The sequence below is a fragment of the Cherax quadricarinatus genome, chromosome 7, assembly GCF_038502225.1.
Source record: "Cherax quadricarinatus isolate ZL_2023a chromosome 7, ASM3850222v1, whole genome shotgun sequence".
Taxonomy (NCBI): Eukaryota; Metazoa; Arthropoda; class Malacostraca; order Decapoda; family Parastacidae; genus Cherax; species Cherax quadricarinatus.
The window spans coordinates 67,842,720-67,864,632 of NC_091298.1; the positions used below are offsets into that span (position 1 = coordinate 67,842,720).

Genomic DNA, 21,913 nt, shown 5'->3' on the forward strand with positions numbered 1-21,913 from the left:
TGTATTTTATTTTCTCTGAATTTTGCTTTATTTTTTTGCATTCATTCATTCATTTCAGTAGTATGTTGTAATGCTAATATTTATATGGTGCGACTGAAGTATTAGCAAGGAGTTAAGGGATGTAATGGAGTACTTATCCTTTATTCTAACTCATTAAGATTATCCTTAATTTAGCAATTTTTTATCATGCATTTCCCTGAACAAACATGAACTTTAACATCTATGAAATCAACCACCCCATAAAAAAGGATTTAATATTGTGGAAAGCATTTTTGTAGCAATTGAGGGATAATACACTTATTCAATTTCCAGATAACTTCTTTAGTTACTTTTGTGAAACTTAATTAAATGGAAGGTGGCATCAAGAGCCTGGTTAACCAGGCAGCAAGAAGCTGGTTAACCTGGCAGCCAGAGGCTGGTTAACCTGGCAGCAAGAGACTGGCTAACCTGGCAGCAAGAGCCTGGTTAACCTGGCAGCCAGAGGCTGGTTAACATGGCAGCAAGAACCTGGTTAACCAAGCAGCTAACAATAAAGCTTTGCCTTAAACCAGGTTTCCAGAGTAGAACTTTCAAAACTACTCACAGGTATATTATAGTGAGGTAGTGAAATAGTTAACATTATTGTTGTTTCTTTTCTTCTTAGGTTCCTGAAAGAAGAACCTGATAAATTAGAGAGTGCATTGCGGCGTTGTAAGAAGCTCACTGGCACTTTAGTAACTCTTAAGAGGTAAGTCAGGGAACAATTTACAAATATAGTAAGTAATAGATCAAAAGACAGATTAGGTAGATCATATAGAAAAAAAAATATAGAATTAACATAAAGAGGAGAGAATAGTAATTCAGATATGTTTTTAATATAAATGAATAAGATGCACTTGACTCCAAAGATCTCTGATCAGATATTAACCCTTAAACTGTCCAAACATAGATTTACGTTTTTTCAACATTTGAAAGTATGTAAAAAAACGTAAATCTTTTTTTTTTTTTACATTTGAAAATGTGTAAAAAAAAAATTGATCTACTTTTTTTTTTTTTATTTGAAAATATGTAAAATAACGTAGATCTACTTTTGGAGCACTACGCATGTGAACGTAAATCTGTTTGGACAGTTTAAGGGTTAAAGAAGACCTGGAAGACACATTTGGGCACCCACAAACTGAAAAAAACTGGGGATATTGTCCTAACTAAACCAAATGAAACACAACTACAGTCTCTTGATATAGTTAACAAGATATATGATTTTTTCTCAACCATAGGATCAGCCAGGCTGTTACCACAGCCTGGCTGATCAGGTGACTTCAGGTGCCTGTCCAGTGCCTTCTTGAAGACAGCCATGGGTTTATTGGTAACCTCCTTTATGTATGCTGGGAGGCAGTTGAACAGTCTTGGGCCCCTGACACTTATTGTGTTCTCATAGTTTACTCATGGCACCCCTGCTTTTCACTGGGGAAATGTTGCATCTCCTGCCATGTCTTTTGCTTTCGTAGGGAGTGATTTTCGTGTGCAAGTTTGGTACTAATTCCTCTAGGATTTTCCGAGTGTATATTATGTACCATGTATCTTTCTCGCTTGTGTTCCAGGGAATACAAATCAAGGGACTTCAATTGTTCCCAGTAATTTAGGTGCTTTATTGTCTTTGTGTGTGCCATGAAAGTTCTCAGTACACTCTCCAGGTCAGCAATTTCACCTGCCTTGAAGGGGGCAGTTAGTGTACAGCCGTATTCCAGCCTAGAGAGAATGAGCGATTTGAAGAGAATCATCATGGGCTTGATGTTCCTAGTTTTGAAGGTTCTCATTATCCATCCTAGTATTTTTCTAGCAGATGAGGTAGATATATATGGTTGTGGTCTTTGAAAGTGAGATCCTCTGACATTATCATGCCTGTGTCCTTCACATTACTTTTTTGCTCTATTGTGTGGTTAGAATTTGTTGTATACTCTGATACAGTTTTAATTTCCTGAAGTTTTCCATATCTGAGTAGTTGAAAATTCTCTTCATTGAACTTCACATTGTTTTCAGTGGCCTATTTGAAAATTTGATTGATGTCTGCTTGGTGTCTTCCAGTGTCTTCAGCGGAGGACACTGTCATGGCAGTTCCAGTGTCATCTGCAAAGGAAGACACAGAGCTCTGGCTTACATCTCTACCTTTGTCAGCAATGAGGATGAGGGATAGGATGGGAGCAAGTACTGTGCCTTGTAGAACAGAACTTTTCACTGTAGCTGCCTTAGACTTTACTCTATTTACTATTACTCTTTGTAGTCTATTTGTTAGGAAGTTATAGATCCATCTACCAACTTTTCCTGTTATTCCTTTATCACACATTTTGTGTGCTATTACACAGTGGTTGCACTTGTTGATGGCTTTTACAAAGTCTCTGTATACTACGTCTGCATTTTGTTTATGTTCTATAGCATCCAAGACCTTGTCATAGTGGTCCAGTAGCTGGGACAGGCAGGAGTGACCTGCTCTAAACCCATGTTGCCCTGGATTGTGTAACTGATGGGTATCTAGGTGGTTGGCAGTCTTGCTTCGTAGAACCCTTTCAAAGATTTTTATGATATGGGATGTTAGTGCTGTCGGTTGGTAATTCTTCGCAATTGCTTTATTGCCACCTTTGTAAAATGGGGCTATGTCTATTGTTTTTATTGAGTGTGGGATGACCCCTGTGTCCATGTTCTCTCTTCATAGAATGCTGAAGGTGCATGACAGGGGTTTCTTGCAGTTTTTCATGAACATGGAGTTCCATGAGTCCAGGCCTGGGGCAGAGTGCTTGGGCATGTCATTTATTACCTTTCTGAAGTCTTGTGGTATTAGGATAATATCAGAGATTTTTGAGATGACCAGATTTTGGGTCTCAGTCATAAAGAATTCATATAGATTGTTGACCCCTAGTCTGGTTAATGGTCACAGTTTTTTTCTCATTGTGCACTGCATGCTGCAGGATTTTTATTATATGGTGCACACTTACCGCATAGACCCATTCTCTCATATCTAGGCCCAAGTTTACTGCTCATGGCTTAGCTGCATGAGATGAGCTCATGGTGTAGTACTATGTGACTGACTCTGGCTTCTAACCTGTTATGTAATGGGACCAACAGCAAATGGGTTAATAATGTGAGGTAAAATATTTGCATTAAATTCTGAAATTTGTTAAAAAAAATGGATAATTTTGCATCATGACATGACATTAAGTATATCCATATTAACAATTACTTCTTTACTTGTAGTAATTGTGTCTTATCACTTAAGTCAAATGTAAGATTAAGAATATGAAGCAAGATATGAATATTAATAACCCTTTAACTGTCCAAGTGTAGATCTATGTTTTCACTGCTAGCTCTCCAAATATTTTGAAAAAAAAAAAATGAAAACAAAAGGACAATTTTCTGTATGTAAAAAGACCAAAAAAAATTTAGGGCCAGCATTTATCGAGATATAAGGCAGCAAAGTTGGCACTGGATGCTCATGTGATGGCAACATGGGGGTCTTGCTGCTTGCAGAAGTATTGCTGATATACTTTTTTCTCTTTTTCAGTTTACATCATTTTCATGTTCTGATAATTACAATTTATAATAGTTCTTGTGATTTTATAGCCAGTCTTTGATCTGACACTAATAGAGTAGTACCTCGGTACTCGAACTTAATTTGTTCCAGAAGGCTGTTTGAGTGCCAATCTGTTTAAGTACCAAACAAATTTTTTCCAACCAATTTTCTTTTTGGTTGGCTATTATCACTAATCTTCTTAGGTCCCATAGTGACTTATTTATGCAAATAATATAAAAAAAAAATGCGAAGAAACACAAAATAGTTAACAGCGAAGTTCTGGCAGGTTGTGTTTGTTTGATTAAGTGCCGAGCAAACGGTGGCCTACCGAGTAATTTTTTACTGAACAAAGTGTTTGAATACCACATTGTTTGAGCAGGGAGCTGTTTGAGTACTGAGGTACTACTGTATTAGGTACAGAAATAGTACTCAGTCAGAAACTCAGTGACAGGTGGTCATGGTCACAACTTGGTCTACAACTACAGTATATTCAAATTATTTATGTTTTTAGAAATGCTGGAATGTATGAAACTTGTTGAAGCAGTGTCACAGAGTGGCATTCTACACTGATGATGGTGCAGTCACCCAGTGGCATTCTACACTGATGATGGTGCAGTCACCCAGTGGCATTCTACACTGATGATGGTGCAGTCACCCAGTGGCATTCTACACTGATGATGGTGCAGTCACCCAGTGGCATTCTACACTGATGATGGTGCAGTCACCCAGTGGCATTCTACACTGATGATGGTGCAGTCACCCAGTGGCATTCTACACTGATGATGGTGCAGTCACCCAGTATTGCTGATGGTGAAACATGCCAGTGAACCTTGCCATGTAAAATAAAAGGACACAAGTGCAACTAATGTGACATTTTATTGTGGCAACGTTTCGCTCTCCAGGAACTTTGTCAAGCCGTTACAAACAGTACATGGACACAGAGGGTATATATAGGCTCAGAGTGAGGTGCAATACTAGTGGTGGTAGTAGTAGTAATAGTAGTGATATAAGTTGTAATAGTAGTAGTAGAAATACAATATGTTAGAACAATTAACTTGCACATGAGTAAAGGATATAAAAGCTATTACTTTTATATCCTTTACTCATGTGCAAGTTAATTGTTCTGACATATTGTATTACTACTACTACAACTTATATCACTACTACTACTACTACCACTAGTATTGCACCTCACTCTGAGCCTATATATACCCTCTGTGTCCATGTACTGTTTGTAACAGCTTGACAAAGTTCCTGGAGAGCGAAACGTTGCCACAATAAAATGTCACATTAGTTGCACTGTGTCCTTTTACTTTACATATAATTGGTAATTCTACCAACTTTATTACAACCTTGGCATGTTTTTTTTATTTGATCTTACTGTTCCACACACACATAAACATGTCTGTCTTTGCTTATCTCTGTCTCTCTCTCTGTCTGCCTGACTGTGTGTCTGTCTCTCTGCATCTGTCTGTGTCTCATATTCTCTGAGACACAGGCTCTCACTTCGTAAGGTGAGAGCCTGGGTTTGATTCCCAGCCAAAGTAGAGATGCTGGGAGTGTTTCTTTACACCTGTTATCTATGTTACCCATCAGTAAAATGGGTACCTGGGTGTTAGTAAACTTGTGTGGGTCGCATCCTGGGACATTGACCTAATTTGCCCGAAATGCTCAGCATAACAAGGGGCTTTCTATATAGTAGTATGTCATTGATGTCAGCTAGGCCTGTATACCATGTACATGTACTTGTAGTAAATAAAGATTACCAAAACTGTTGTCCAGAGGGCTGAGGAAGAGATGTTGAGGTGGTTCAGACATGTAGAGAGAATGGAGCGAAACAGGGTGACTTCAAGAGTGTATCAGTCTGTAGTGGAAGGAAGGCGGGGTAGGGGTCGGCCTAGGAAAGGTTGGAGGGAGGGGGTAAAGGAGGTTTTGTGTGCGAGGGGCTTGGACTTCCAGCAGGCATGCGTGAGTGTGTTTGATAGGAGTGAATGGAGACAAATGGTTTTTAATACTTGACGTGCTGTTGGAGTGTGAGCAAAGTAACATTTATGAAGGGGTTCAGGGAAACCGGCAGGCCGGACTTGAGTCCTGGAGATGGGAAGTACAGTGCCTGCACTTTGAAGGAGGGGTGTTAATGTTGCAGTTTAAAAACTGTAGTGTAAAGCACCCTTCTGGCAAGACAGTGATGGAGTGAATGATGGTGAAAGTTTTTCTTTTTTGGGCCACCCTGTCTTGGTGGGAATCGGCCAGTGTGATAATAAAAATTATTATTATTATTATTATTATTATTATTATTATTATTATTATTATTATTATTATTATTATTATTATTATTGTTATTATTATTATAATACACATTGCAGAATTGTCATGTCTCAACAAGTGGAAATGTGTATTACTTGCCACAGTCATGAATATACCTCATATCTACAAGTGCAGTATAACACTTTGGCACTTTTTTGGGGTTATCCTAGGTAATTTACACTATGCATGATAACTGTACTTATTACCTGGAGTTTACCTGGAGGGAGTTCCGGGGGTCAATGCCCCCGCGGCCCGGTCTGTGACCAGGCCTCCTGGTGGATCAGAGCCTGATCAACCAGGCTGTTGCTGTGATGAATGGTTTGAAAAACCGACAAGTTGAAGATTGAGACACTTATGCAACATATGGGAATCTTTATTCAGGAAACGTTTCGCCACACAGTGGCTTCATCAGTCCGATACAAAGTAGAAAGGCGTAAGGAGAGGAGGAGTTTGAGGTAATCAGTCCCTCAGCCTGGAGTCGATGTGTTCAGTCCATCAATCTTGTAGAATGTACAGCATAGGGCCGTAGACGTGGCTTATATACTGTAGAGGTGAGGCAAAGCAGGAGGAGGTGAGGTCATAGTGGTACCATCCACTAGTCGAAGTAGGTCTTCGTCCAAAGGTCGGACAAGTGTTGAAGAATTCTTTGTAACAAGATCCCATGATGCTGCAGTGTCTGACAGTTGTGATGAATGGTTTGAAAAACCGACAAGTTGAAGATTGAGACACTTATGCAACATATGGGAATCTTTATTCAGGAAACGTTTCGCCACACAGTGGCTTCATCAGTCCGATACAAAGTAGAAAGGCATAAGGAGAGGAGGAGTTTGAGGTAATCAGTCCCTCAGCCTGGAGTCGATGTGTTCAGTCCATCAATCTTGTAGAATGTACAGCATAGGTCCGTAGACATGGCTTATATACTGTAGAGGTGAGGCAAAGCAGGAGGAGGTGAGGTCATAGTGGTACCATCCACTAATTGAAGTAGGTCTTCGTCCAAAGGTCGGACAAGTGTTGAAGAATTCTTTGTAACAAGATCCCATGATGCTGCAGTGTCTGACAGTTGTGATGAATGGTTTGAAAAACCAACAAGTTGAAGATTGAGACACTTATGCAACATATGGGAATCTTTATTCAGGAAACGATTACCTCAAACTCCTCCTCTCCTTACGCCTTTCTACTTTGTATCGGACTGATGAAGCCACTGTGTGGCAAAACGTTTCCTGAATAAAGATTCCCATATGTTGCATAAGTGTCTCAATCTTCAACTTGTCGGTTTTTCAAACCATTCATCACAACTGTCAGACACTGCAGCATCATGGGATCTTGTTACAAAGAATTCTTCAACACTTGTCCGACCTTTGGACGAAGACCTACTTCGACTAGTGGATGGTACCACTATGACCTCACCTCCTCCTGCTTTACCTCACCTCTACAGTATATTAGCCACGTCTACGGCCCTATGCTGTACATTCTACAAGATTGATGGACTGAACACATCGACTCCAGGCTGAGGGACTGATTACCTCAAACTCCTCCTCTCCTTACGCCTTTCTACTTAGTATCGGACTGATGAAGCCACTGTGTGGCGAAACGTTTCCTGAATAAAGATTCCCATATGTTGCATAAGTGTCTCAATCTTCAACTTGTCGATTTTTCAAACCATTCATCACAACTGTCAGACACTGCAGCATCATGGGATGTTACAAAGAATTCTTCAACACTTCTCCGACCTTTGGACGAAGACCTACTTCGACTAGTGGATGGTACCACTATGACCTCACCTCCTCCTGCTTTGCCTCACCTCTACAGTATATAAGCCACATCTACAGCCCTATGCTGTACATTCTACAAGATTGATGGACTGAACACATCGACTCCAGGCTGAGGGACTGATTACCTCAAACTCCTCCTCTCCTTACGCCTTTCTACTTTGTATCGGACCGATGAAGCCACCGTGTGGCGAAACGTTTCCTGAATAAAGATTCCCGTATGTTGCATAAGTGTCTCAATCTTCAGGCTGTTGCTGCTGGCTGCGCGCAAACCAACGTACGAGCCACAGCCCGGCTGGTCAGGAACCGACTTTAGGTGCTTGTCCAGTGCCAGCTTGATGACTGCCAGGGGTCTGTTGGTAATCCCCCTTATGTATGCTGGGAGGCAGTTGAACAGTCTCGGGCCCCTGACACTTATTGTATGGTCTCTTAACGTGCTAGTGACACCCCTGCTTTTCATTGGGAGGATGTTGCATCGTCTGCCAAGTCTTTTGCTTTCGTAGTGAGTGATTTTCGTGTGCAAGTTCGGTACTAGTCCCTCTAGGATTTTCCAGGTGTATATAATCATGTATCTCTCCCGCCTGCGTTCCAGGGAATACAGGTTTAGGAACCTGAAGCGCTCCCAGTAATTGAGGTGTTTTATCTCCGTTATGCGCGCTGTGAAGGTTCTCTGTACATTTTCTAGGTCAGCAATTTCCCTGCCTTGAAAGGTGCTGTTAGTGTGCAGCAATATTCCAGCCTAGATAGAACAAGTGACCTGAAGAGTGTCATCATGGGCTTGGACTCCCTAGTTTTGAAGGTTCTCATTATCCATCCTGTCATTTTTCTAGCAGATGCGATTGATACAATGTTATGATCCTTGAAGGTGAGATCCTCTGACATGATCACTCCCAGGTCTTTGACGTTGGTGTTTCGCTCTATTTTGTGGCCAGAATTTGTTTTGTACTCTGATGAAGATTTAATTTCCTCATGTTTACCATATCTGAGTAATTGAAATTTCTCATCGTTGAACTTCATATTGTTTTCTGCAGCCCACTGAAAGATTTGGTTGATGTCCGCCTGGAGCCTTGCAGTGTCTGCAATGGAAGACACTGTCATGCAGATTCGGGTGTCATCTGCAAAGGAAGACACGGTGCTGTGGCTGACATCCTTGTCTATGTCGGATATGAGAATGAGGAACAAGATGGGAGCGAGTACTGTGCCTTGTGGAACAGAGCTTTTCACCATAGCTGCCTCGGACTTTACTCTGTTGACGACTACTCTCTGTGTTCTGTTAGTGAGGAAATTATAGATCCATCGACCGACTTTTCCTGTTATTCCTTTAGCACGCATTTTGTGCGCTATTACGCCATGGTCACACTTGTCGAAGGCTTTTGCAAAGTCTGTATATATTACATCTGCATTCGTTTTGTCTTCTAGTGCATTTAGGACCTTGTCGTAGTGATCCAATAGTTGAGACAGACAGGAGCGACCTGTTCTAAACCCATGTTGCCCTGGGTTGTGTAACTGATGGGTTTCTAGATGGGTGGTGATCTTGCTTCTTAGGACCCTTTCAAAGATTTTTATGATATGGGATGTTAGTGCTATCGGTCTGTAGTACTTTGCTGTTGCTTTACTGCCCCCTTTGTGGAGTGGGGCTATGTCTGTTGTTTTTAGTAACTGTGGGACGACCCCCGTGTCCATGCTCCCTCTCCATAGGATGGAAAAGGCTCATGATAGGGGCTTCTTGCAGTTCTTGATGAACACGGAGTTCCATGAGTCTGGCCCTGGGGCAGAGTGTATGGGCATGTCATTTATCACCTGTTCGAAGTCATTTGGCGTCAGGATAACAGTGGATAGGCTTGTGTTAACCAAATTTTGTGGCTCTCTCATCTAAAGGGGACATGTGTGTACATGTGCCTAAATAAACTTAGTTGGTCCTTGATATCTGTTCATAAGCAGCTCTCTCTGAGAGAGAGAGAGAGAGAGAGAGAGAGAGAGAGAGAGAGAGGGACAGAGACAGAGACAGAGAGACGGACAGAGACAGAGAAACAGACACAGGCAGAGACAGACAGACAGACAGACAGACAGACGGAGACAGAGAGAGAGAGAGAGAGAGTGAGCCAGGCAGCCAGCCAAAGCCAGCCAGCCATCCAGCAGAACATGTATTACACATGTTGCAGAATCGCCTCTCTCTCTCTCTCTCTCTCTCTACTTAGGGCATAGGCAGTAGGACATTCTGGTAGGATGTAACTACCACTTGCATCAAAATTGAAAGGATGTGGCACAAATGTTGCACATGGATTATTATTTAGGTCTTTGTGGACATAACCCAAATTTTTAAATAGGCCGCAGAAAACAATATGAAGTACAATGAAGACAAATTTCAGTTACTCCGCTATGGAAAACTCGAGGAAATTAAAAACTGTATCGGAGTATAAGACAAATTCCAACCACACAATAGAGTGGAAAACTAATGTGAAAGACCTGGGAGTGATAGTGTCAGAGGATCTCATTTTCAAAGATTACAACAGTGTATCTACTACATCTGCTTGGAAAATGATAGGATGGATAATGAGATCCTTCAAAACTAGGATGCCAAGTGCATGATGATTCTCTTCAAATCCCTTGTTTTCTCTAGGCTAGAATATTGCTGTTCACTAATGGCCCCTTTCAAGACAGTCGAAATTGCAGACCTGGAGAATATGCAGAGAACTTTCATGGCACATATAAGTACGATAAGGCCCCTAAATTACTGGGAATGGTTGAAGTCCCTTGATTTGTATTCCCTGGAATGCAGGCAAGAAAGATACACTTGGAAAATCTGCATACAAAAATCACTCCCTACAGAAGCAAAAGACTTGGCAGGAGATGCAGCATCATCCCAGTGAAAAGCAGGAGTACTGTGAGTATGCTAAGAGACAACACAATAAGTGTCAGGGGCTCAAAACTGTTTAGCTGCATCCCAGCATACATAAGGTGGATTACCAGTAGACCTCTATCTGTTTTCAGTAATGTGCTGGACAGGCATCTAAAGTCAGTGGAAATAAATGGTATAAAATACCTACACAATGGAAATATAAACACATATGCAGTATAATGTGATCCTTTATTGACTATGTTTCGCCCACACAGTGGGCTTTTTCAAGTCACAAACAGATCTACCTGGGGTAGATCTGACTATAAATACTCACGTCCCTTCCACCCCAGGTAGATCTGTTTGTGACTTGAAAAAGCCCACTGTGTGGGCGAAACGTAGTCAATAAAGGATCACATTATACTGCATATGTGTTTATATTTCCACCTAAAGTCAGTACCTGACCAGTTGGGCTGTGGTTCATACGTTGGTTTGCGTTCTGCCAACAGTAACAGCCTGGTTGATCAGGATCTGAGTCACAGTGAGACCTGATCATGGACCAGACCACAGGGGCATTGACCCCTGAAACCCTCTCCAGGTATACACCAGATATGCGTCCATTTCAAAGCCAGTAAACTTGGGTTCAACATCACTTTCCTCCTAAAAGGAGTAGTAATAGGACATGTCATTAGTGAATCCCTGGGGGTTTGCTGTGTTGTTTGCTCTAGCTGGTGCTCAACTGAACTGTTACTCCCACAAGGTACTGAGTGGTCCCAGATTTTTTTAATACAGCCTATCCTCACCTAGCGATGTACTCATTTACTGACCACTCGGACTTATGACCAGCTATCTAATCAGTATGCAAACCTAAGTAATATATATTAGAGCTGATTTCCTCTATCTTTTTTATTACAGTATACAGTACACTACTGTATAAACATTTAAAAATATACTAAAAATGTTATAAATGGTGCAAAGGTGACATTAAAAAAATATCTAAAGATGATTGATACAAACCCACTACCAGTATAGTATGCTCCTCACTTAATGACCAATTTGCTCACCAACCTACTTTTAGGAATGTAACCCTGTTGTTTAAGTGAGGAGAGTCTGTACTGCACACACTAAGTGTTAAGACCCATTCTATACTGCCTAGGCCTATCAGGCCTCTGGTGCCATATTTGATGGCAGGAAAAATGAAACATTGATCTATATTTGGAGCATTAGCAGTAAGAACGTTGATCAACGTTTGGACAGTTAAAGGGTTAAATAAATACTTTTATTCCATGAAAAATGAGAGCCTTTGGCATCAATATTTGCAATTACAATTTTTTTTTTTTAGATGTTGGCCGTCTCTCATTGAGGCAGGGTGACCCAAAAAAAGAAACACCTTTCACCATCCTATACACTATCACTGTCTTGCCAGAGGTATACAAATACAACAGTTTAGATATCCCTCTAAATAGCAAATATCCCAGCCCCCCTCCTCTATTATTTTTCACTGTGAATACAGAGCTATATCTATAAATACAGTGGAACCTCTACTTGCGAGCGCATCCACGTGCGAGTTTTTCCAAATGCGAGCAGTCGATGGGTCAATTTTTTGCTTCCATACGCGAGCAAAATTTCCATAAGCGAGCAGACCTCAAGGCAGGTTCCTTGACGCTGGTGAGGGCCTCTTGCTCTTGATCTAGGGAATTGTATCTCATTTGTTTGTTGGACTATCTTATTTAAAGTTGTGCAATGTATGATGGAAAGATGCTTCTTAACATAATATTAATAGTAAGAATAATTATATGTATAATAATAATAATAATAATAATATGTAGTAGGTTGGTAGACAGCAACCACCCAGGGAAGTACTACCATCATGCCAGATGACTGTGAAACAGAAACCTGTAACTGTTTTGCATGATGGTAGGATTGCTGGTTTCTTTTTCTGTCTCATAAACATGCTAAATAACAGGGATATCTTGCTACTCCTACTTACACTTTGGTCACACTTCACAGACACGCACATGCATATATATATATACATACATCTAGGTTTTTCTCCTTTTTCTAAATAGCTCTTGTTCTTCTTCATTTCTTCTATTGTCCATGGGGAAGTGGAAAAGAATCTTTCCTCCGTAAGCCATGCGTGTCGTATGAGGCGACTAAAATGCCGGGAGCAATGGGCTAGTAACCCCTTCTCCTGTAGACATTTACTAAAAAAGAGAAGAAGAAAAACTTTATAAAACTGGGATGCTTAAATGTGCGTGGATGTAGTGCGGATGACAAGAAACAGATGATTGCTGATGTTATGAATGAAAAGAAGTTGGATGTCCTGGCCCTAAGCGAAACAAGGCTGAAGAGGGTAGGGGAGTTTCAGTGGGGGAAAATAAATGGGATTAAATCTGGAGTATCTGAGAGAGTTAGAGCAAAGGAAGGGGTAGCAGTAATGTTGAATGATCAGTTATGGAAGGAGAAAAGAGAATATGAATGTGTAAATGCAAGAATTATGTGGATTAAAGTAAAGGTTGGATGCGAGAAGTGGGTCATAATAAGTGTGTATGCACCTGGAGAAGAGAGGAATGTAGAGGAGAGAGAGATTTTGGGAGATGTTAAGTGAATGTATAGGAGCCTTTGAACCAAGTGAGAGAGTAATTGTGGTAGGGGACCTGAATGCTAAAGTAGGAGAAACTTTTAGAGAGGGTGTGGTAGGTAAGTTTGGGGTGCCAGGTGTAAATGATAATGGGAGCCCTTTGATTGAACTTTGTATAGAAAGGGGTTTAGTTATAGGTAATACATATTTTAAGAAAAAGAGGATAAATAAGTATACAAGATATGATGTAGGGCGAAATGACAGTAGTTTGTTGGATTATGTATTGGTAGATAAAAGACTGTTGAGTAGACTTCAGGATGTACATGTTTATAGAGGGGCCACAGATATATCAGATCACTTTCTAGTTGTAGCTACACTGAGAGTAAAAGGTAGATGGGATATAAGGAGAATAGAAGCATCAGGGAAGAGAGAGGTGAAGGTTTATAAACTAAAAGAGGAGGCAGTTAGGGTAAGATATAAACAGCTATTGGAGTATAGATGGGCTAATGAGAGCATAGGCAATGGGGTCGAAGAGGTATGGGGTAAGTTTAAAAATGTAGTGTTAGAGTGTTCAGCAGAAGTTTGTGGTTACAGGAAAGTGGGTGCAGGAGGGAAGAGGAGCGATTGGTGGAATGATGATGTAAAGAGAGTAGTAAGGGAGAAAAAGTTAGCATATGAGAAGTTTTTACAAAGTAGAAGTGATGCAAGGAGGGAAGAGTATATGGAGAAAAAGAGAGAGGTTAAGAGAGTGGTGAAGCAATGTAAAAAGAGAGCAAATGAGAGAGTGGGTGAGATGTTATCAACAAATTTTGTTGAAAATAAGAAAAAGTTTTGGAGTGAGATTAACAAGTTAAGAAAGCCTAGAGAACAAATGGATTTGTCAGTTAAAAATAGGAGAGGAGAGTTAGAGGTATTGGGAAGATGGAGGGAATATTTTGAGGAATTGTTAAATGTTGATGAAGATAGGGAAGCTGTGATTTCGTGTATAGGGCAAGGAGGAATAACATCTTGTAGGAGTGAGGAAGAGCCAGTTGTGAGTGTGGGGGAAGTTCGTGAGGCAGTAGGTAAAATGAAAGGGGGTAAGGCAGCCGGGATTGATGGGATAAAGATAGAAATGTTAAAAGCAGGTGGGGATATAGTTTTGGAGTGGTTGGTGCAATTATTTAATAAATGTATGGAAGAGGGTAAGGTACCTAGGGATTGGCAGAGAGCATGCATAGTTCCTTTGTATAAAGGCAAAGGGGATAAAAGAGAGTGCAAAAATTATAGGGGGATAAGTCTGCTGAGTATACCTGGTAAAGTGTATGGTAGAGTTATTATTGAAAGAATTAAGAGTAAGACGGAGAATAGGATAGCAGATGAACAAGGAGGCTTTAGGAAAGGTAGGGGGTGTGTGGACCAGGTGTTTACAGTGAAACATATAAGTGAACAGTATTTAGATAAGGCTAAAGAGGTCTTTGTGGCATTTATGGATTTGGAAAAGGTGTATGACAGGGTGGATAGGGGGGCAATGTGGCAGATGTTGCAAGTGTATGGTGTAGGAGGTAGGTTACTGAAAGCAGTGAAGAGTTTTTACAAGGGTAGTGAGGCTCAAGTTAGAGTATGTAGGAAAGAGGGAAATTATTTCCCAGTAAAAGTAGGCCTTAGACAAGGATGTGTGATGTCACCGTGGTTGTTTAATATATTTATAGATGGGGTTGTAAGAGAAGTAAATGCGAGGGTCTTGGCAAGAGGCGTGGAGTTAAAAGATAAAGAATCACACACAAAGTGGGAGTTGTCACAGCTGCTCTTTGCTGATGACACTGTGCTCTTGGGAGATTCTGAAGAGAAGTTGCAGAGATTGGTGGATGAATTTGGTAGGGTGTGCAAAAGAAGAAAATTAAAGGTGAATACAGGAAAGAGTAAGGTTATGAGGATAACAAAAAGATTAGGTGATGAAAGATTGAATATCAGATTGGAGGGAGAGAGTATGGAGGAGGTGAATGTATTCAGATATTTGGGAGTGGACGTGTCAGTGGATGGGTCTATGAAAGATGAGGTGAATCATAGAATTGATGAGGGAAAAAGAGTGAGTGGTGCACTTAGGAGTCTGTGGAGACAAAGAACTTTGTCCTTGGAGGCAGAGGGGAATGTATGAGAGTATACTTTTACCAACGCTCTTATATGGGTGTGAAGCATGGGTGATGAATGTTGCAGCGAGGAGAAGGCTGGAGGCAGTGGAGATGTCATGTCTGAGGGCAATGTGTGGTGTGAATATAATGCAGAGAATTCGTAGTTTGGAAGTTAGGAGGAGGTGCAGGATTACCAAAACTGTTGTCCAGAGGGCTGAGGAAGGGATGTTGAGGTGGTTCGGACATGTAGAGAGAATGGAGCGAAACAGAATGACTTCAAGAGTGTATCAGTCTGTAGTGGAAGGAAGGCAGGGTAGGGGTCGGCCTAGGAAAGGTTGGAGAGAGGGGGTAAAGGAGGTTTTGTGTGCAAGGGGCTTGGACTTCCAGCAGGCATGCGTGAGCGTGTTTGATAGGAGTGAATGGAGACAAATGGTTTTTAATACTTGACGTGCTGTTGGAGTGTGAGCAAAGTAACATTTATGAAGGGGTTCAGGGAAACTGGCAGGCCGGACTTGAGTCCTGGAGATGGGAAGTACAGTGCCTGCACTCTGAAGGAGCGGTGTTAATGTTGCAGTTTAAAAACTGTAGTGTAAAGCACCCTTCTGGCAAGACAGTGATGGAGTGAATGATGGTGAAAGTTTTTCTTTTTCGGGCCACCCTGCCTTGGTGGGAATCGGCCAGTGTGATAATAAAAAAAATAGTATAATAATATACTAATACAATAATAATAATAATATAATACGTATAATAATAACGTACTACATAATAATAATTATAATAATGGACGACTTCAAAAGGTGGTCACTAGATGGCAGTGTTTACCACAACAAAGAGGGAGTGGTTGTGGCTGCCTCCACCTGTTACATAATGACAGATTTTATGCATTCTGGAGTATATATTCAATTTAGTTCGATTCAATTCAAGTTTATTCTCTGTAAGTGTTACAATGTAGGGTTTACAGGTTTTGGGTATTGTGTGGTTTACATGTTATAAAATACTAATTACAGAGGGGGCCACTAGGACACCTAGCCTGGCTAGACATTTCAGGCAAACTTAGATTAATTCTTAACATTAAATCCTTACAGATTATGGTATTAAGGCTAAGTGACTACATCATAATTTGTGAGTTTAGCAATGTGAATGCATTTGTATTGGCACAATACAAAGTGTCTATATTGGAGTATCATAGGCAAACTTATGCCTAGTTAGGATTTATTATTTTAAGATTAAGATTAGTATTTCTGGGTTTATAGTCAGTGGGTGAGTGAGTGTAATTGTGAACCACCAGGTGGTTATCATGTAGTTACTTGTCGGGGTGGATCACGGAGATAAGATGTTTTCTAACTGTAGTTTTGAAAGTGATGAATGTGTCTGCAGTTCTAGAGTTTTCAGGTAGGGTGTTCCAGATTTTAGGTCCTTTGAAATACATTGAATTTTTGTAAAGGTTTAGTCGAACACGGGGAATGTCATAGAGATGTTTGTGTCTGGTGTTATGCCTGTGGATCCTGTCACAACTATCAAGAAAGCATTTTAGGTCAAGGTTAATATCGGAATTTAAGGTCCTGTAGATATAGATTGCACAGTAGTAAGTGTGGATGTTCTGAACAGGGAGTAAGTTTAGATCTATGAAGAGTGGGGGGGGGGGTGTTTGCCAGGGATGGGATTTAGTGATTATTCTTACTGCGGCTTTTTGTTGGGTTATTATTGGCTTTAGGTGTGTTGCTGCAGTTGAACCCCAAACACAGATAGCATAGGTGAGGTATGGGTATATAAGTGAATGGTATAGTGTGAGAAGGGCAGTTTGCGGCACGTAGTATCATATCTTGGAGAGGATCCCCACCGTTTTGGATACATTTTTTGTTATGTGTTGGTTATGGGTGCTGAAATTTAGGTTGTTGTCGAGGTATAGGCCAAGGAATTTGCCCTCATTATGTCTGCCAATTAGAGTGTTGTCGATCTTAATGTTAAGTTGCGCAACACCTGCTCTGCTACCAAACATAATATAGTAGGTTTTGCCAGTGTTAAGTGTAAGTTTATTGGCTGTCATCCAAGTCGATATTTTGAGCAACTCCTCGTTAACAATGGTGTTGAGGGTTTCAAGATTAGGGTGGGAGATGACATAAGTCGTGTCGTCAGCAAAGAGAATGGGTTTCAGGTGTTGGGATATGTTTGGAAGATCATTGATGTAAATGAGGAAGAGCAGGGGTCCAAGGACACTTCCCTGCGGAACTCCAGTATCAAATAAGTATCAAATAAGATATCAGGTTTCTATGTTATTTATATTGTTTATTATTTCATATTAGATGAACTGTGATAGATAAATAAGCCATAGAGTTGATGATAGCGAAGTATTCAAAGTGTATTTTGTCCTGTCTCCAGACAGACTCACATCGGCAGCTGTCGCTGCCACATATATAATGACACACATGTATTTTATTCCTTCTAGAGTATATATCAGGTTTCTATGTTATTTATATTGTTTGTTATGTCATATTAGATGAACTGTGATAGATAAATAAGCCGTAGAGTTGATATTAGTGAAATTAATAATGTACAGAATTCCACTGGAATGGATTAATTGTGTTTCAATTAATTTAAATGAGGAAAATTGACTCTGCAAACAAGCAAATCCAGTTGCGAGCAAGTTCATGGAATGGATTAAACTCGCAAGTAGAGGTTCCACTGTATTGTCATAATTACTTTGCAGTTGATGTTAAATGACCACCAAGTAGAAAGTGTTTTTTGCCTTTTTTCTCAACAAACATGTCTAATGGGCACACTAACTACCTGCTTTAACCCTTTGACTGTTTTCGACGTATAAATACGTCTTACGAGCCAATGTTTCTGACGTATATATACTCAATAATTCTAGCGGCTTCAAATCAAGTGGGAGAAAGCTGGTAGGCCCACATGTGAGAGAATGGGTCTGTGTGGTCAGTGTGCACCACATAAAAAAAATCCTGCAGCACACATTGCATAATGAGAAAAAAAAAACTCTGATCGTTTTTTTGGAATAAAACGCCGACTTTGAGGTGTATTTTCGTATAGTATTTATCGTTGTATTCGCGTTTTCATGGTCTTAGGTGATAAAATGGAAAACATATTACAGAAATAGAGATAATTTTCATTACTTTTACGATGAAAACGACCTTGAAACTGAGCTCAAAGTAGCGGAAATGTTCGATTTTTACCAATGTTCAAGAGTAAATAAATCACACCACATGTCCAATACACGTCAACTGGGGAGTCTAATATTCTTTCACTAGTGCACTGATATTATTTATACCATTTTTACAATAATGCAGTCGTCTGCATAACAGTAAATTTTGTATTTTTTTGTATGAATAAAAAATCAAAATAGAAAGCAATAATAATATAAGAGGGGCCTAGAGATGTGACTAACGAACAGAGCATATGTTATTTTAGTGCCACGAATGTCTACCTTGTTTATTCTGGACCCTATTTTGAAATTGGCATCTTTTTTATTTTGCGTGAAATTGGCCAAATTGCCAATTTCTGACCACCATATTGGGTAGTCCAAATTAGTAAATGGGAGGTTTCTTGTACTCAGCTAATAGATAAAATGGAGTTCTAAAGAAATAGCTATGAGTTTGGTCAACTGGAACAATGGAATATGCTGAAAATTGGGCTCAAAGTCGGCGAAATCGCCGATACGCATATGTCGCCGAGACCGCTAACTTCGCGGGAGCATAATTCCTCGAGTTTTCGACCAAATTTCGAACTTTTGGTGTCATTACCATCGGGAAAAGATTCTCTATCATTTCATAAGAAAAAATAATTTTTTTTTTTTTCAAAAATTGAGCGACATAGAATGACAGTTTCAGAGAGGGGCCTGAAACAGTCAAAGGGTTAAGGGCAAGCTGCATTAAATTTGCGACCTCAGTTTTGTTAATCTCTCTCAGAACAGATTTTTAATAAAGCTAGTAATGGATTAAAAGAAAACTTACGGATTAAAACAGAATTGTGCAGAAATTGTTTTAGTTCAAAAATTTAGAAATTAGATGCTCTGGTTTTAGTCCTGGGTGCAAAGTCACATTTATGATCTCCAAAATGAGAGATTCCCGAGTAACAATGCTTGATTGTATGCCATAATAGTAAATGTTAATACAGGATGATAAATGAATACAGAAAAATAGTTGATTAATTAATACAGTTCTGTATATGGAGTTTACATTAAAAAACATGGACAGTGATAAAACATGGATAATAATAGGTCAGATATGTATCTGCCACCAGGTTAGCTTCAGTGCAGGAGCAACGAGTTCCTCCTAATGCTCCTGGTGGGGGCTCAATTGTTGGTGTAGCCAATGGTGATCCCAGAGCCACTTCTCCTACTCCTGCAGAAGATATACGGGCATCATCAGCTAAGGTATGTGTTGTTGCGCATCCAAGTGGCCCCACACCCACGTGCACATCCATGGCTAAAACTGCTCTTACTCACACAAACACACCAAAAAATAGTTCACTTATATTACAAAAGAGAACTCCTACCAGTCTATGATCTATTCCAGGTGGCTGATCTAGTGTATTGAGAAATGCTCATAGCTTTGAATGTTATGACAGATAATTGTTGCATTATTTTGCAATGTTATTTTTATAAAGTACATTATACTGTTATTTTTATAAAGAACATTATATCGTATTGCATTCATATCCATTAACAAATGGGATTTTTATCTTTTTCTTTGCTATATTTTACAAAATACATTGATATTTTTTATGTTCACTCACATAAGTTAAAAGATGGATAAATGTGGTTGGTGAAAGAGCCGTTAAATAATGGTATTGTGATGTTCACCAAGTGAACACATATATTAGACAGTAATTGGCTACAGGAGCTTCCTTGGTAGTTTGAGTCATTTTCTTAGTCCCCTTCAGTGCTTACTAGATCAGCTTACTAGAATTAGCACACTAATAATCACATTTGCTTTCTAAATTTTTTTATACTATAATAACACTGTATTTCTTTTTAAAAGATGAAGACAAATGATACTTCATAAATAACCACTATCATCAAGAATTTTCTGTCTTGGATAAATTTAATAATTGAGAAGACAGTAAGTTCAAATTTTTTTTAAGTATAGCAGAGTAGAAACTGTATGAAAATATAGTTGGAAATATAGAGTTTGAGTTTATATGCATTAAGTTTTCTCATTGGAAAGTTGTTTATTTTGACAATTGGCTGTTACTGAAGTACAGTACATAGAAATCATTTCCCAATTGCTAAAATTTCTTTTTCAATTATTTAATTACAAAATTGGTACTGATTATTGCTTCTTTTGTTAAATTTGATAAGGTTGTGCTCTGCAAGTAATTCAGCACAGTTTTATTTTCATATTTCTTAAGGTGACAAAGACTTAATTCCTTTTTTTTTTTTTTTTTTTTTTTTAAACATAATGTCTATGAAGTGTATATTGCTATATGTTGATTATTTGATGGCTAAATTACAACTATTATGGAGTGTTTCTTTCACTATTTCATAAAAATGTTGAACATGTTAAGACTAGTATCACAGTTATAGGAGTGTGATAATTTCACATTGTTATTGATACTACTGTACTCACTCATAGTTCAGTCATTGTCATTAGAATTCAGTGATAACAGTAGGGATGTCATTTTTAACTCAGCAGAACTTAAATGTGTATTGTTAAGAAACTTTTAATTATTTGTTTGAAGTTTATGCACTGTCAGCCAATGTTATGTTCTTCATAGTATGAAGAATCCTCATGAAAACTATAATAATTTTATTGAAATTCACTCTCTAATTTGAAGAAGTGAATAGATAATAACAAAGTATATGTTGGGCTTAAATCAATATTCCAAGTTAAACAGTAATCAAGTAGCTAGCCTATAGTAAACATGGCTTATAATGTAACTCTTGTGGATCAGCAAAGGATGGAGGGCTTCACTCTGCATTATCAATTCATATAGTTTTGTTTATGTTTATTCTCTAAAGAGTTTTCCCAGTTTATGAAATTGAAGCATATTCTCATGAACTCTCCCTTCTTTGATAATTCACTTTATAATTCTTGTTAGATTTATCTTCATTCTTTCATTTTGAGTTTTTTAGTTCATTTCTTTATCATCTATTGCATGATTTAACTTACGGATTATAAAACTCTATAGGTACATGCATTACTTTCATAATTATGTTGCACTTCACAACAAACTCACAAATTGGATATAAAACTAGATGACACTTTGGTCTGTTATGAACCATTATCAACTCGCGACTTAATAATGGTTCAGAATGAACCAAAGTATCATCTAGCGTCACATGCAATTTTTTAGTAAGCTGTGAATTGTTTCAGCCATGGTTTTGTGACTTTTATTCTTATGTTGCACTTATTAAAGCATGCTGTAGTAGTAGTGTGTTTAATTTAATTCCTTTATAGTGATCCTGATAACAAGCATGAAGAATTTTTATTGGGAAAGAAATAATTTGTGTGTCAACTAAGAATTTGTTTTTCACCTACCTTAATATATTAGTATTAAAGTTACATACAAAATAGTCATCACACTCTAGTGCATATTAACACGTTAAAAATTAAAGACTCAAGAGTTATTGTTTCCCATTTATGTGTAGATACAGTACTGAGGTATGGTATATGTAGCAAGCACCTGTTAATGCTTTTATGTAATATTGTACAGTTTGTATTTTACATTGACATTCTCTTTCACATTAAAAGATATTTTGTGGATTGCATCATCACACCAAATATTAATATTATTAGTATCACA

General features: G+C 39.0%; 1 protein-coding gene across 1 annotated transcript in view; it reads left to right on the forward strand.

Moving 5' to 3' along the window:
• The window catches only part of LOC128686986 (coiled-coil domain-containing protein AGAP005037), a gene marked incomplete at its 5' end in the record, with an annotated part of 674,061 nt that overhangs the window by 418,068 nt on the left and 234,080 nt on the right, over positions 1-21,913 (forward strand). Inside the window, 2 exon segments of the mRNA XM_070082672.1 lie at positions 644-727; positions 19,409-19,541. Coding sequence (XP_069938773.1) covers positions 644-727; positions 19,409-19,541 — 217 coding nt within the window.